The 15,673-nt window shown below is 40.7% G+C and overlaps 1 protein-coding gene and 1 long non-coding RNA gene across 8 annotated transcripts in view; one reads left to right on the forward strand and one right to left on the reverse strand.

The window, feature by feature from the left end:
* The window catches only part of ATP2B3 (ATPase plasma membrane Ca2+ transporting 3), a 129,005-nt gene that overhangs the window by 66,513 nt on the left and 46,819 nt on the right, over positions 1-15,673 (reverse strand). For all 7 annotated transcript variants that reach the window (XM_039361337.1, XM_039361338.1, XM_039361339.1 and 4 more), the window contains 2 exons: positions 3,769-3,966; positions 1,412-1,669 (listed from right to left, as the gene is read on the reverse strand). In XM_039361337.1, the coding sequence (XP_039217271.1) occupies positions 1,412-1,669; positions 3,769-3,966 (456 nt within the window). The remainder of the gene's footprint in view (positions 1-1,411; positions 1,670-3,768; positions 3,967-15,673) is intronic.
* LOC120316120 overlaps positions 1-15,673 on the forward strand; it is a 41,387-nt gene that overhangs the window by 10,374 nt on the left and 15,340 nt on the right. The window lies entirely within an intron of this gene.

Here is a 15,673-nt window from a genome sequence, read left to right on the forward strand (position 1 = left end):
AAATAGCCCAATTTGGTTGTAGTTTAACAGATAGAGAAACCTAACATGCAAAGATGTGGAGGTGCTTAACACTGTATATTCCAAGAGAGCCTGCTGATAAAAAAGGCCAATGAATATGTAATAAACCTGCATGGTGCAGAGAGGAATGAGTTCAGAAAAAAATTCCCTTGTCAGCCACGTGGTGGCCTAAAATGGCACCCGTGAGAGCAGAGACAAAGAAGAACCTGAAACACAGTGAGAGATATAGGAGCCCCTATACCCCCAGAACTCCAGGATACTGTCCCTCGCCAGTTAAAACTTTTATTGAGAAGGATTGTAATTTTCCTAATTGCCCACGCAGACAGTGGTAAGGAACCGGCAAAAAGACAACGAATGCACGGTGAGCCTCAAAATGGCACCACGACGGTCCGTGAGGGAAGGCAAAGGGCGAGATCTAAAAATTCTGTGTAAAAACAGCAAAAAAAAAAAAAAAAAAAACCAACAACCAGAAATCTGGAAATGTTGTGACCAGGGAAGTCTGATCATCACGCTGCGCAGAAAGCGACGATCATGACGATCAGCTGATCAGTGGATAGAATTGCTGCCGAAGGCAAACAGAAGGCAAAAACCACAGCTTATTTGCAAGCTAAGGCAGCGCTGAGCCCAGCGTTGGCTAGCTGGCAAAGGGAATGAAGAATCCAAGAATAGATAAGTAAAAATACAACCTGTCTTCCTAAAACTATTCTGGGAGCCAAAGTACCACGTCTCTTCAGGGCTGAGACCAAAAAGAAACTGGGGCATGGTCCAGTCCTGAAGAGACGTGGTACTTTGATTGATTGGTCTAATTGGGCTAGAGCAGTGGTTCTCAACCTTTTTAATGCCGCGACCCCCAACCAGTCGTAAGTCAAGGACTACTCAACCGGTCGTAAGTCGAGGACTACTCAACTGGTGCAGCACCGTTTGCAGAATGGGACTTTTGGCGGGCTCAGCAGGGCAGAGACAGCCTGGACAATTCCTATTGGCTTTTGAAAGCCAATAGAATTAGACTCTATTCAAGAGAGTCTATTCTATTGGCTTTCAAAAGCCAATAGAATAAAAGGGAGTAGCACAGCTAAGGAAAAGGGGGAAAAAATGGCGGACTGCGTTGTTTGGCGACCCCCGTGAAATGGTCGTTCGACCCCAAATGGGGTCCCGACCCACAGGTTGAGAACCACTGGGCTAGAGGACTTCTAAAACCCATTCGTGGATTCTACATTCCTTCCATGCTGGAGAACACTTTGTTTACTAAGTATCTTTGGTATACCCAGAGACAGAAACTAGATATCAGGATTGTTTTAAATCCAGTCCCTGAGGTATCTCCATACAGGGCTGAATTTGCCTTTGCAGGGCTGGACTAAGTTGAGTGATCATTAGCTTCTGCCTTCTCTCTTACCATATTTGATCTGGGCGATGTCTCCCACCACCAGCTCAGCCACGGGAATTTGGACCAGTTGCCCATTGCGGATGACATTGAATTTCTGTTCTTGTTCTATGCGGCTTTGCAGACCTCGAAACTGCTTCTCCTTGCTCCAGTCGTTGAATGCTGTGACCAGCACTACGCAGATCACTGACAGTAGGATGGCAGCACCTTCAATCCAGCCAGCTTCTGACTCACCCTCATCCTCTGCAGCCCCTGACACATTCCCACAGACTGGAAGGAGGAAAAAAAGAAAATGTTGGTTACAGGAAGGCTCCTATTACTCTGATCACACATCACTTAAATCAGGAAGAGGTGCCATGATTCTATCAGCCACAACATCTGGGGCTGCAGGGGATTAGAAGTCCAACTGTCTGTTTCTCAAATTCAGCAACTTTAAGATGTGTGGACATCAACTCTCAGGATTCCCCAACCATCATGTTGGCTGGGGAATTATGGGAGTTGAAGTCCAAACATCTTGGTGTAGATAGTGCCTACCTCCTTCTTACAGTCATCTCTCCTTCTCCAATAGCTACAGATCTGTATGTTTTTACTTGTGGTTCTTACTTGTGTGTAGTGTGCACTGTGGACAGCGCTTAATTTCATTGTGAGATACACAGTGACAATAAAGATATTCTATTCTATTCTATTCTATTCTATTCTATTCTATTCTATTCTATTCTATTCTATTCCCTTCCCTTCCCTTCCCTTCCCTTCCATTCTATTCTATTCTATTCTATTCTATTCTATTCTATTCTATTCTATTCCCTAGGAGTGAGGCAACAGCTATAAAGATTGCTGATTTTACCACTTAATATTGCAGTATTAATAGGCCTAAGTCTCATACAACTGTCAAGATGAGGTGCCATAAATATAAATATTATTAACCTCATTGTTCTGTCTGTTGATGCATACAGACCATTGCAAAATTGCATAGAACTGGATGATTTCTCCTATCTGCTCCAAATGGATTGAGGGAGAAGTTGGAGTTTAATATTTACCTATTAAACTCATTAGTAGGTAAGTAAATGGATGTTAACAGAATTAAATTAACCTGAATACCCTGATCTTGCCTGGGCAAAACTGGTAAAATAAGTCTCAATTTCAGACTGTTGTTGTATACTCCCATTTGCATAATCCCTTTTGCATAGTACAAGCTTACAAATATAAGTAAAAAGATGAAGCAGCCTAGCAGACATAGGGATGAGCCAGCATGAAGAAATTTGATAAAGTTGGGCAGACTAATATGCAGAATCAACGTCTCTTGGCTCTCCCAGTTGATCTGCAAAGGAAGATGGATCCACCATCTTAGGACAAGGCTTTGATGTCATAGCCACATAATTACACAATTGTTCCCCTCCCATAGCGAAGCTAGCAAGAAATCATGCTAGCCTAAATCTTGTTGCCCTTACAAACTTTATTCTAATGGCTGTGATTGGTGGTTTCCTTGATGTAAATCTGAGCCCTATCCATGTCATATACTTACTGTACATCCTCCAGATTTAGTACATACAATGTTCTGATTTATTCCATATATTGCAGTGCTTTGGTTTCCCCCCGCATTTCTATTATACTGTGGACTAATTGAACTAAAAGTCCTTGAAACTATGGGCTGCCTGGTTGACTGGCCAACCCATGGATCATTAGGTGGCAGCAAAGAAAGTTTTGTATCACTTGGCTGCCATCTCCATTGAAGTGCTTGTCAGTTTCAGAGAATTGCACTTTCTAGGTCCATCAAGGACCTTCCATGATTCCTCTACAAATTATATTAGGGAGTATCTCCTTTGAAAGGAGTTTGCCTGCTCAATCAAGAAGACATCCTTCAAATTTCCTGCCTCAAGAGTTGAGAAGAGTAAGAGGCCAAGTCTTCTCAATGGCTGTTGTGTCCCTTTGGAACAGTTTCTCCCCCACTGCTGAGATTTGGACAGCCCCAACTTTGGATAGCTTTTAGAAGATGATCAAAAGAATGTTATTCTTTTAGGCATTCAGAATCCAAACACTGTCTGATGTACTACTGTCTTATCTGTTGATGATGGGTCAAATTCTACTGCTGTTGTTATGGCTATTTTATGGCTTTGATGAGGAGCTTTTGATTTATTTTAGGGATCTGTCTTGTGAATTGTCCTTGGTTGTGTGACAAGAATAGTATATAAATACTCTAATCAAACAGTTTCCGGCACTGGATGGCCATGGGGCATTGTGGGAGGTTTCAATAGTGGCACTTAGTTATATTTTCCCATAATGCTCCACAGCAATGTTCCACAATTTCTTGAAATGAGGAAGTCCACCCATGTGTGGATGTCATGGCAGAGATGGCAGGGATCCAATCTTACCTTCACTTTCTTCACCCGGTGGAGCATAAAAAGATAGTCCCAAAGAGATGATAGCAGCAATTTCCAGAATGATTAGGGTCACATCCTGAAGTGCCTCCCACACTAACTGCAGGAAGGTCTTGGGCTTCTTTGGGGGGATAAAGTTCTGTCCATAGATCTGTCTTCTCTTTTCCAGATCAGCTGTGTTATCAGAGAGACCTGGGGTCAAAAGAGAGAATGGTAAGAATGAAGCAGCAAGTCTGTTTGACCTGTTTGTGACAGGCTAGAAAATGTCAATGTACCAGGAGAAAAATGTGTTAATCAGCTTCCCCAACTTGTTACCTCAGGAGCTAGATTACAATGTCCATTGTCCCCAGCCATAGGTTACGAGGTAGGGGAAGGCTGTTCTGTTCCCAACATTCTATCATTCTCCAGACATTCTATTACCATCTAGGTTTATGCTTTTAATGTTTTAAGTGGATTTCTGCAGTTGAAGGGAAGGGTTTATGGTATGCACTCACAAACCAACCTCAGATGATCCTAGCTCTTGCCTGGCAATTAAAATTACGGTTGCTATGTAGGTGCAGTTTTCTAGCTTTCTTGATGTTCTCTTGCTTGGGGATTGCTGGATGATTTTCAGTATGGAAAACAGTGATATAAAACTGCTTAAATCATGATCTGGGATGAAGTAACCAATGCCATGAGAACAGGAGGGTAAGCTACGTTCATTTATTTATTTAGATTGATATCTAATTTATACAGATAGTCATTGACTTACGACCACAATTGAGCCCATTTTTTTTGTTAACCAAGACAGTTGTTAAGTGAGTTTTGCCCCATTTTACAACTTTTCTTGCCATGCTTGTTAACACTAGAATTGTTAACTTAGTAACATAGTTCTGGTGTTTCTAAGCGTTTTTGGCTTCCCCGTTGAACTGGGGTGTAGATTTGAACTTGGATGCCCTGATGTCAATCCAACACTTTAAGCCCTATGGAACAAACTAAAAGAAGGAAAGTATAGGTTTAAGTCTAAAGAAGGCTCCTTAGTAAATGGCTTTGCCCTCTTAAAAACCAGTAAGAGCTACTCTACATTCTTACGGGTGTTCAGTTATGGCTTTGAGGACAAATCCTGTATATCCAATCAGTTTCAGGGTAGGCCCTTAATGGGGAAGAAAGATTCTTCCTTCTACTGCAGAATTGTAAGGGAAAAGCAACACATTTCTGCTTTCTATTCACCCCCTCTCTCTCCCCCTCCCAACTTAAAATCTGATTCAGAGGAATAGGAGAACTAGGATAGTTAATGCTTTTCTGGAATTCTGGAACTCAGCATTTTATCAGGACAACGCAAGAATAAACTCTGGCTTTTAGAGAGTTACGGAAGCCCATTTATTGTAAAATAAATTTGGTCACAATGGTCATTTCCAGCATGCACCAGCCACAATGACTTAGTCCAAATGTGGAGCCTGGTATTACTTTTCTCCCAAGACTTCTTTATCAGCTTGGTCTGGATCACAAATCATGAATGACAAGTAGTTTTACCATCAGAGTAAGCGGTGGGGTGGCTGACAGTGTTGTAGGCCCCACTCTGCAGAATGATTAGGAGAGCTCTCCCTCCGAGGGAGTATGGCTTCTATTGTATTTTGAAGAAAATAAAAGAAAACACAAGGTCATCTAAAACAGCCTCTCAGTAAAACTATTAAGTCCAGAGTATAAAGCTATGTAAACCGCATCCTGGCCTACATAGATCATCTTTGTAAAGAAAGTCTAATACATACTTACTATATCCTCCTCAGCCCAATTTTCACACCTAAATATTCCTTTTTTGTTTTTGAACTCCTTCCTAGCCAGAGGTGCTGCTAGGTTGGGTGTATTGGTTTCAAAACTATGCAAAGGACCCTTCCCCCCTTCATGAGGAGAAATCCAGATGGGAACTGAAAAACTTCTCATTCACAACACGGTCAGTCTGATCATATCTGGTCAACTAAGGATAGGATTTCAGAGTCTACCAATAGAATGAGCAGGAGCACCATATTGTAAAATGAGGCAGGGCAGGTTTGCCCCAGATTGAGCTGCTATCCCCTCAGATTCCTTCTTTGCAATGTTAGGGCAGCAGCCCATCCCCAGCCTCCTCTAGGAAGCTGTGAACGTCAAGGCAATGGGTATAGGCTGGCACTTCAAAAACTGCAGTGAAGGAGGAGGACTTCACCCCAGGCTGGGATTCAGTAGCTCCTGGGAGATGAAAGGGCCAACTGGGTGGCACTGTAGGTGTCTTCTCTTCCTTTGCTTACCTTTCCTTAGCTTTGTTAGGTCCTTGTTAAATATTAAAAATGCCAGAGAGCCAGGCAAGCAGCAGGAATGACAGCCTGGAGTTTGCTCTCAAATGCCCTCAACAGCTGGCCCTGGAGTGCCAGAGCAGTGCCTCTGCTTTTCGAGACAAGGAGGCAACAGAGCAGCAGTTCAAATTACAGAGGCTGGGTACTCTGGATGCTAAAAAATACATATTTTAGTTAATTAAAAAAAACTAAGGTGTTATTTTTAGTCAGCCTGGCAAGCTGATTTGTGTGAGCTTATGTGTGTTTGCTCAGCCCAGTAAGTCCTCTAATATCTGAAAGGAATAATAATAATGAAATGGATAAAAATACAATCTGGCAATGGCTTACAACTTGATCATTAAAAAAAAGAAACTGAAGGCTTGACAACTGGCAAAGGCTTATAACTGGAACATTAAAAAAAGAAAGTGAAGGCTGTTCAAACTAACACAATCAAGGTCAGAATTAAAAAAACATCAAATGATTCAAAATGCAAATTGTGTAAAAAAGCAGAAGAAACAGTAGATCATATACTCAGCTCATGCAAGTAGATTGCACAAACTGCTTATAAACAATAACATAACAGAGTTGCCAAAATGATTTACTGGAACATCTATAAAAATTATCATGTGCCAGTGATGAAAAATTGGTGGGCGTATAAAGTTGAAAAAGTAGTTGAAAATAAACAAATTAAAATTTTGTGAGATTTCTGAACAACAAACTGATAAAATATTTGCTCATAACACACCAGATTTAACTGTGGAAGAAAGTGCGGATAATTGAGGTGGCAATACCAGGGGATACTAGAAATGAACACAAAGAACTGGAGAAGATCACAAAGTATGAAGATCTGAAAAATGAAGTTGAAAGATTATGGCATAAACTGGAAGTTGTGGTCCCAAATGGTTATCGCCATATTGAGTGTCAGACCCAGAAAAAACTTGGACGACACCTAGAAATTGTGCCTTGAATTTGCAGGAATACTATACTGATAGATTACAACTTTTTAGGTTCTTGGGAAAGTATCAGCAGGTCAATACTAGCTAAAGAATTGGGAGCTATGATGTTATATTTTTGAATATATAAGAGTAATAATAGTGTATTTTCATGGTTTGGTTTGGTTTAAGCAATTATATTAAACATAAACTGTTAAGTGTTAATCAGTTCTTTCCTAAATATATAGGTTCAAATAATTTGATTTTGGACACTGGGTGGCAGGCAATATTTCCCAAATGAACTCTTAATAGTTATAGAAACTCGAGGGCACAATTTTTTATTTTTTAAAAAAGAAAAGCTATCTGCTAAGAATATATACAAATAATTTGCAATATGCTTGTCACCTTTTATTACTTAAAGACTGTATTTACATAATCAGATTAGTTAAAGATCCATCAATTTTGCTTGCACTTGTCACTCTTGGAGAATATTAACCTTGCTAAGTTTTTTTTAATTATTATTTTTGTGGTTGAGAATGTCTTGTAAGACTCATTCACTTGGTCAGTTTAAAGCTCAGTGAATTGTGCAAACTCTGAAAGAGGGTTAATTGTTTAACTATGTTCAGTGTGGTGTATGCACACAGCCACAAAGAAACTATGTCTCTCATTAACTAGTAAGGTTTCACAGGATATTATAATGAGTAGATGCAATTTCTTTTTGCCCTCTATGCTTACCAGTTGACTACCAAAAATCAAATCTGGCTTGTTCCCCTGTGGTCTTAATATTTTGTTCAGGTGAAGCAAGTAGTAGCAGAAACTTTTCCTGATATGGTGGTAATGATAATATACTTTATTAAAGGTGTAGGCCCCTGAATTGCTCCAACTCCCTGACAGCTTACATTGATGAAAGATAATAAAAAGTTCATTTGGCAAGAAGATAAATAATTTTGCTCCCTATTGTCTGTAAAGAAGCTGCTGATTAAGACACAGAATTTTTAAAAAAAGTAGCACCGTGGATGCCAGGATCCTCAAAGGAATTAAAGTACCTCAGTCTTTTGAGATCAGATGTTAATAATCAGGAAAAAAAAATATGGTGGAATGTTATCCAATGTTTTGATGAGCAGATCCATTTGTAAGAGTGTTTTCTACCAGCCAGAAATCATCTACCTCCCAAAATGTAAACTAAGGAGATAAAAGGATTTGTCCAAAGTGAGCCCCAATGGTTATCAAAACGCCAAAATACAGATCCATTCTTTTGATTGCTGTTTCCTGTTCTTTCCACAGAAGGACAGTGAAGGATATAAGAGATACAAAACGCCTGACTGAATACAAAATAGAAGCTAGGGTCTGAACTTCAGAAGCCCAGGGACTAGTAATCCACCCAGAGGCCCAACATGTTAAAAATGAATCATCTCTAGCAAATACAAACAGACAAAACATTTTTGCCTAACCCACCAAAGCCAGATGAAAAACCAAGCACATCACACAGACTGAGATGCCACCCGGCCTACTGAATTTTGAAACAAGATATAGCACAGGCAAAATTTCTCCTCCAACTCTGGCACTCTTCCAAAAACTGCACCCCCCCCCCCATTGTTACCCTTGGAGCCTGGAGACATGACAGGCAATAAAAAGGGCATATAAGGTCGGTGCTTCCTAATGAAATTTTTTGAGAACTAGCATTATTATTAGTTAAATCAGGAGGGGCAAAGGGCCCAAGAGAAAGCAAGAAGTCCCAAAGGTGCTTTTTCACAAGGCAACTCGACTTGCTTGTTTTTCTTTGAAGACGTTTCGTTTCTCATCCAGGAAGCTTCTTCAGCTCTGACTGGATGGTGGGGAGTTGAAGAAGCTTCTTGGATGAGAAGCAAAACGTCTTCAAAGAAAAACAAGAAAGTCCAGTTGCTTTGTGAAAAAGCACCTTTGGGATAACCATGACCTGGATGACTGAGAATCTCCACAGACAGAAGGCAAGAAGATATTATTCAAGCTAATGGGTTTCACCGATATGTTCCACAATCCAGCATTTTCTCACATTGTATTGATGCCACCTCTTGCTTGACGAACATATAGATTGTATACTCATTTTCACGGACTGATCTCCTATTTTTTTTCCTCTAAAAAGCTCATAGATCTTGGTGATGTTATAAACGAGAGTGGTCAATTAATCGTCACCTCAGAAATGGATAAAAGAAGAAATACAGTATAATGAATCTCCAATGGGTGGAAAAGACTGTAATGAGAAAAACAGCCACTCGGTCTGGAGATATCCAGATATCCATTTTGGGTAGGTACCTCAAAAGCCTTTGGTGCTCTCCCTTCACTCAGAGCACCAACTTTAAACTGACTGGGAATGGACAGTCCATCCAGTATAGAAATATTTGCCCAGAATAGAGATGGGCAGCCTTTTGGACAGTCCATCAAGGGTATCAATTCCAAGGGAATGGGGCCATTTTATTTTATTTTTTTCAAAATACACACTCCGTATTCACACTTGCATGTGTATGTTTCATGCAGGTTTAAAATCCATTATGTAGAATATTTAAATAGTAATAGTAATAGTAGTAAAGTTGGAAGGGACCTTGGAGGTCATCTAGTCCAACCCCCTGCTCAGGCAGGAAACCCTACACCATTTCGGACAAATGGCTGTCCAGTCTCTTCTTAAAAACTTCCAGTGTTGGAGCATTTACTGCTTCTGGAGGCAGGCTGTTCCAATGATTAATTGTTCTCACTGTCAGGAAGTTTCTCCTTAGTTCTAGGTTGCTTCTCTCCTTGATTAGTTTCCACCCATTGCTTCTTGTCCTGCCTTCAGGTGCTTTGGAAAATAGCTTAATTCCCTCTTCTTTATGGCAGCCCCTGAGATATTGGAATACTGATATCATGTCCCCCCTTGTCCTTCTCTTCGTTAAACTAGACATACCCAATTCTAGCAACCGTTCCTTATATGTTTTAGCCTCCAGTCCCCTAATCATCTTTGTTGCTCTTCTCTGTACTCTTTCTAGAGTATCAACATCTTTTTTACATCGTGGTGACCAAAACTGGATGCAGTATTCCAAGTGTGGCCTTACCAAGGCATTGAAGAGTGGTATTAATACTTCACGTGATCTTGATTCTATCCCTCTGTTAATGCAGCCTAGCACTGTGTTGGCATTTTTGGCAGCTGCAGCACACTGCTGGCTCATATTTAGGTGATTGTCTACTAGGACTCCGAGGTCCCTCTCACAGTTACTACTATTGAGCAAGGTGCCACCTATGCTGTACTTGTGCATTTGGTTTTTCTTGCCTAAATGTAGAACCTTGCTTTTTTCACCATTGAATTTCATTTTGTTAGTTAGTGCCCAGTGTTCAAGTGTTCAAGTGTTCTGCCTGTTCATAGTTTTTTTGTGTAATCAATTTTATCCCTCCAAAAATCTGTAGATATGATTCTTTGATGCAATTTTTAGCAACTGAATCTGACCCCTTGCTGGGTGACAACTTGTGCCTTCACAAAATAGAGGAATGCCCTCTGTATAATATGCCTCCAACTCATAATAATATTACAGTCCTAAACATGCTTAAAAGGAAACACTTCAACACAATGTGCTTTTCTTCTGAAACAAAAAACTAAACAGTATCATTACTGTTTCCTGCAAAACACCCTTTTTGTATGCATTACATTACATTGGATTCAAAGCATTTGATCTACACTTTTGCAAAACTCTGTTCCTATAGGGTGAACCTATAGAAAATGCTCAGAAACATAATTTCAGTTTCTTCCATGGATCAGAAAAGCAGTAGTTAATTAGTTATGGTTCAGAAAGATCACCAACTGTCTTTTGAACTTTGGTGTTCCTTGAAAAGGTGAATCTTTCCTGCCTTAGAATCTTGCCCTTCAGTCATTTTTCTGGTCCTCCCTATCTTCGGATCAGCGGCTTTTTCTACTTGAGGAACAGGATTAGAAAGAACCAGTGGGAGGAAACATGATGACAGTTTTTTGGCAGGTTGGTATAGTTTCAGGGCCTTTCCACCACCAAGTTTTAGTGCTCTCCGCCCACCCCTGAGTCAGCAGAAATCTATATAAGCATGAAGTTGGCTGTCTTCCTTGCCAATCTTTATTCTACTCCATTGTTTATTTCAAGTAACTTTAGCCATCAGTCTTTCCCAAGATAATTAATGGAGACAAAGACCTAGTTCTATAGAGAAATCTATAATGCTGGAAAAAAGGGGAGAAAAGAGGAAAAGACAACCACCAGCAGCAAAGTAGATGGACTAAAAAACAGTGGTAATGTTGTGTTGTTAAGATCTGAGCCAGGCTGGGGATAGATCACTCTGGAGAAGATTTATCTATGTGATTGCTAAGAGTCAACATCTACCTGATGATGTATAATCAGAAAATCAAAGCTTACGAGTTTTTATAGGACTCAAGGCTGCCCTTGGATGGTGTCCGAATAAGGGAAAACATAACTTTAACATTAGTACAGTTAAGAATAACTTGACTTCCTTACTCATGGACTGGGAATAAAATGAAGGCCAAGAAAGAAAGACGTCATTGGGGCATATTAGATAAAAGTGGGGACATGGCCTCAGGCATCTAGCACAGCGGTCCCCAACCTTTGTAGATTGGCAGCCTGGTAGGGGGAAGGGGAACCAGGCTGCACGAATGTATATGTGTGTGCGTATTGCTCAACTTAGGCCAGCAGAGGGCTGGTGCACATGTGTGCACGTGCCACAGCTCAACTTATGCCAGCCCACTGCCAGCCCACTTGAGTTGCACGTGCTTGTGCACATTGGCCCAATGCTTGTGTGGCCATGTTGCAAATAGGCCGTGGCCTGGTACTGGGCCACAGCTCGGGGGTTGGGGATCCCTGATCTAGCACATTGACCTGGATTTAGTAGGGAATAGGGAAGCAATGTAATCTGTCAAAAGTCAGAATCCTTCTCAAAGATCCTTCCAATAAAAGATCTTACAGGAATCCAACACAAGGGACCTGAGGATGATCCATTGTAACCAATGAATGACATGGTTGAGGAACTAGACAGTTAAGCTTATTGAACCTCATGGTAACTAGATAACTACAAAGGCCTTGGTCAGATCAGATCAGAATTTAGCTCCAGTTTATTGTCCCTTGTCCAGCCAGTTAACAGATAGAAAAATGAGACAATATTAGTCCAAGCAATTTATCATGAAATTTAAAACAAGAGTAACAACTGCATCATCCCAAATTCCACCTCCAAACAAATAGGTATATAGTATGAGCTGCCAGGTCACCACTAAGGTGCCCTATCAGACACAGCCCTCAAATTCAGGGCCAAGAAAACTCAGTAGAATTGCTAATACATGGGAGGAAGGGTTGAATAGAAAGACAAAAAAAAAAAGGCAAGTGATGGAAAGGAGAAAAGGACAGGAGTGGTGTGGGACAGCATGTTTGCCGGGTGGCAAGGGCACAGACACAGGAAATATGGATCATCCAGGAATGCTTGTTGGTTTTGTTTTGTGCCAGTGAGAGCCATAAAGATCCATTTTTGCCTTGGGTTCTCTGTCTTGATGATCATCTAACCCCTATTGCATCCTGGCTGTTCTTTGGTTGCTTTTTCTTCCTCTCCTGTGCTGTGCTCCTTCCTTCCTTCCTTCCTTCCTTCCTTCCTTCCTTCCTTCCTTCCTTCCTTCCTTCCTTCCTTCCTTCCTTCCTTCCTTCTTTCTCCTTCCTTCCTTCCTTCCTTCCTTCCTTCCTTCCTTCCTTCCTTCTTTCTCCTTCCTTCCTTCCTTCCTTCCTTCCTTCTTTCTTTCTTTCTTTCTTTCTTTCTTTCTTTCTTTCTTTCTTTCTTTCTCCTTCCTTCCTTCCTTCCTTCCTTCTTTCCTTCCCTCCTTCCATCCTTCCTTCCTTTCTCCTTTCTTCCTTCCTTCCTTCCTTCCTTCCTTGTAGCACTTGCCTGGTTCCCCTCCTCCCTTCCCTTAGTGCGATGGGAAAAAGCCTGCATCTCTCTGCAGCAGAGAATGAACCAGCCTTGGCTGCAGCAACCTCAAGGACAATTCAAGGAGAAAGCAGCAAAGGGAGAGGTGGAGGTAGGCAAGCAGACAGAATGGGTCTGCTTTGAATTCCCTGGTGCTTTCCTAGAGCACTGTTGCCTTCCCACATTTGGAAACCCAGATTGTTTTATATGGAAAGCAAAGCAGGGAAGAGAAGCCCTTAGTTTATCTGCCCTTAGAGAAGGAACAGAAACATTCACATCTCAAGATGCAGACAATGGTTAGGAAAGACACTACTTCAGTCTGTCCAAACCTCAGGACCTCTGACTCTGTGGGACCTCAAGGACATCATTCCTCACTTCCCTCCTGCATACTCTGAAAAAAAAAAAAGGAAATAATTATCCTCAAAATAATTGGTTCCTTGTTACTAAATGTTGCTAAATTCCTATGTAGTTACTTATTATCAAGGGGAAGGGATAGTACAATACCCATGCTTAGAGACACCACTTCTTAGGATTCAACCTTTCCATTCTGACATTATGCGTCAGAAGGCCTTGGCTTACATTAAGCCTAACAAAGCACCACACCGAGAATGGCAAGCAATGAATTGGGGAAAGAGAGAGTCCTTCAGATCATCTGATCCCAATGTCAAGACCAAGTGGATCTTGAAACTCTGTGGTGTTTCAGATGCTCCCAGCATCTGCTGCCAGAAGTGGTTGCTTTGCTCTCCTAATTTGATGCAGGGTCCAAAGAGCGCCGGAAGCTATAGTGCTCTTTGTCCATCTAGTCCAGCACTGTTTGCCTCTGCAAGCAGACAGTGATATCTTTGGGCCTATATGCAGAATTGGAATATAGAACTCAGACTGAGTCAGTTGTATAATGACACTTTGGAGTATAATGTTACTAGATGTATGTTCTTGTTATATCTCCTATGTAGCTCCTTGAGAATAGAAACTTTTTTTTTATTTTGCCAATCTGGTCTGGGTTATGACTAATTGATTATAGAGTTTACACCCTGAAGGGATCAAAGGATATATTCTGCCATGCTTCCTTATCTTTTCCACTTGTAAATCCATAGTTAGCGTAGAATATCAGGATTTGGGCTCAACCTATATATCAAAGCTACAGGGTTTCCTTTTAAATCTGTAATGATTTCACATTATTGTCCATGTCTTCCTTTCTAGTTGGGTTTCCTTATCAGGTGTAAAAAAATTATTTTTGTATTTGGGATCTGCTTACAGTAGTACATGTTCAAATTGTTATTGATCAATATCTCTTAAGATCTACACAACCTTTTGGTTCTTGCTCTAGGCTTCTTTGGGTGCAAGAGCCCAGTGATCCAATATAACTAACTATGGAATGAATAAAATAATTATTTGGATCCTTGCCAGTTGTTGGTGCTTGAGGATGTGTTTTTCAACACATCCTAGAATAGGACACTAATCCTACTCCTGATTGCTCCCTTTCAGTCTTAACCAATTATGTCTGGTCTTCTACAAGTATGACAACTGCCACTAAAGAGAAACTGATAGCCTTCTCCAAGCTGGCCCCTCTCACCTTTGTAAACTAAACAATGTTCAGCATTTGGCCAACTTTATCTGGGTTTGGAACTAAGACAGGTTCTAGCCTGGTAATTCTTGGATGGAAAAATACTAGGGCTGTATAATTGTGAGGGATGGTGCTTATGGAGAGGGAAGCAGTGTGATGGATTACAGTAAAGCAGAAATTTCCCAGGAAGGAGGGAGCATATTCCAGAATGGAAAAAAAGATAGGAGGCAACACAGCTTGGATGTGGACAGGAGTCAGAGGAAGAGAATACGGATAGCCACTCCTTAGAATCTCCCAGGGGTTATCTGGTAGGGTGAGAGTAGTAAAGGTTTAATCTGGCAAGATTCTGTCTATTATGTGTAGGACAATAAAGAACTGAACTCTGGTTGATTGTTCTATGTCATTCTTGGGCTAAGCCTGACAACAATAGATTGGGAAGTCAAAAAAGCATCCCAGAAGAAGGCAGTGGCAAGGCACTTCTATATTGTTGTCCAGACAATTACATAGATGTGCCCACAAATTCATCAAGAGTTGAGCTCAACTTGACGGAAATGTTCTTTTCTTTGGGAAAGTATTGGATTTAATTGAACAAGAACACTGATATCTTAAATCTTGCACCACACATCAGGAAACTGGAGAAATATATGGATGCATTATATATATAAAACCACACTTGTAATTTCTTTGCTAATAAGATTTTTTTCCTTCCACCCTTGAACAAAAAATTTGGGCACGTGATGTATCACTGCCATTACCAGGAGAAGAAAATTTCAAAACCCTTTTGGAAAACGACTAAAGAAAAAACAATCAAGGGGGAAAATGTTGACTCTACCATCCTTAGACAGGTTGACATGAATTGCATCAAGAATGCCTAAAATCTATAGCTTGGAACTCCTACAATCTCTGCCCTTGTGATACTTAGCCTTAGAAAACCAGTGGGCAATTTTTAGGCAATTGAGCTACAGTACTACAACCATATAATTGACCAGTTCTGCTTATACAGCTTGATTACAACCTTGATTAGATGTTATATGATTGGGGATCCTACAGAAACGGGCAGACTAAGATTTTTGTTTAATAGAAAGAATTAAAATTCCTTTTCCCTGTGTGTCCATGTGATGTTAGGTTTAAGAGAAGGCTTAGGCACTTTTTTTTGCCCCTGCTGAGAAAATTATGTCGCAGTTTCTTGG

This window comes from Crotalus tigris, unplaced genomic scaffold, assembly GCF_016545835.1.
Source record: "Crotalus tigris isolate CLP2741 ecotype Arizona unplaced genomic scaffold, ASM1654583v1 scf7180000019254.217656, whole genome shotgun sequence".
In the NCBI taxonomy this organism is placed as follows: Eukaryota; Metazoa; Chordata; class Lepidosauria; order Squamata; family Viperidae; genus Crotalus; species Crotalus tigris.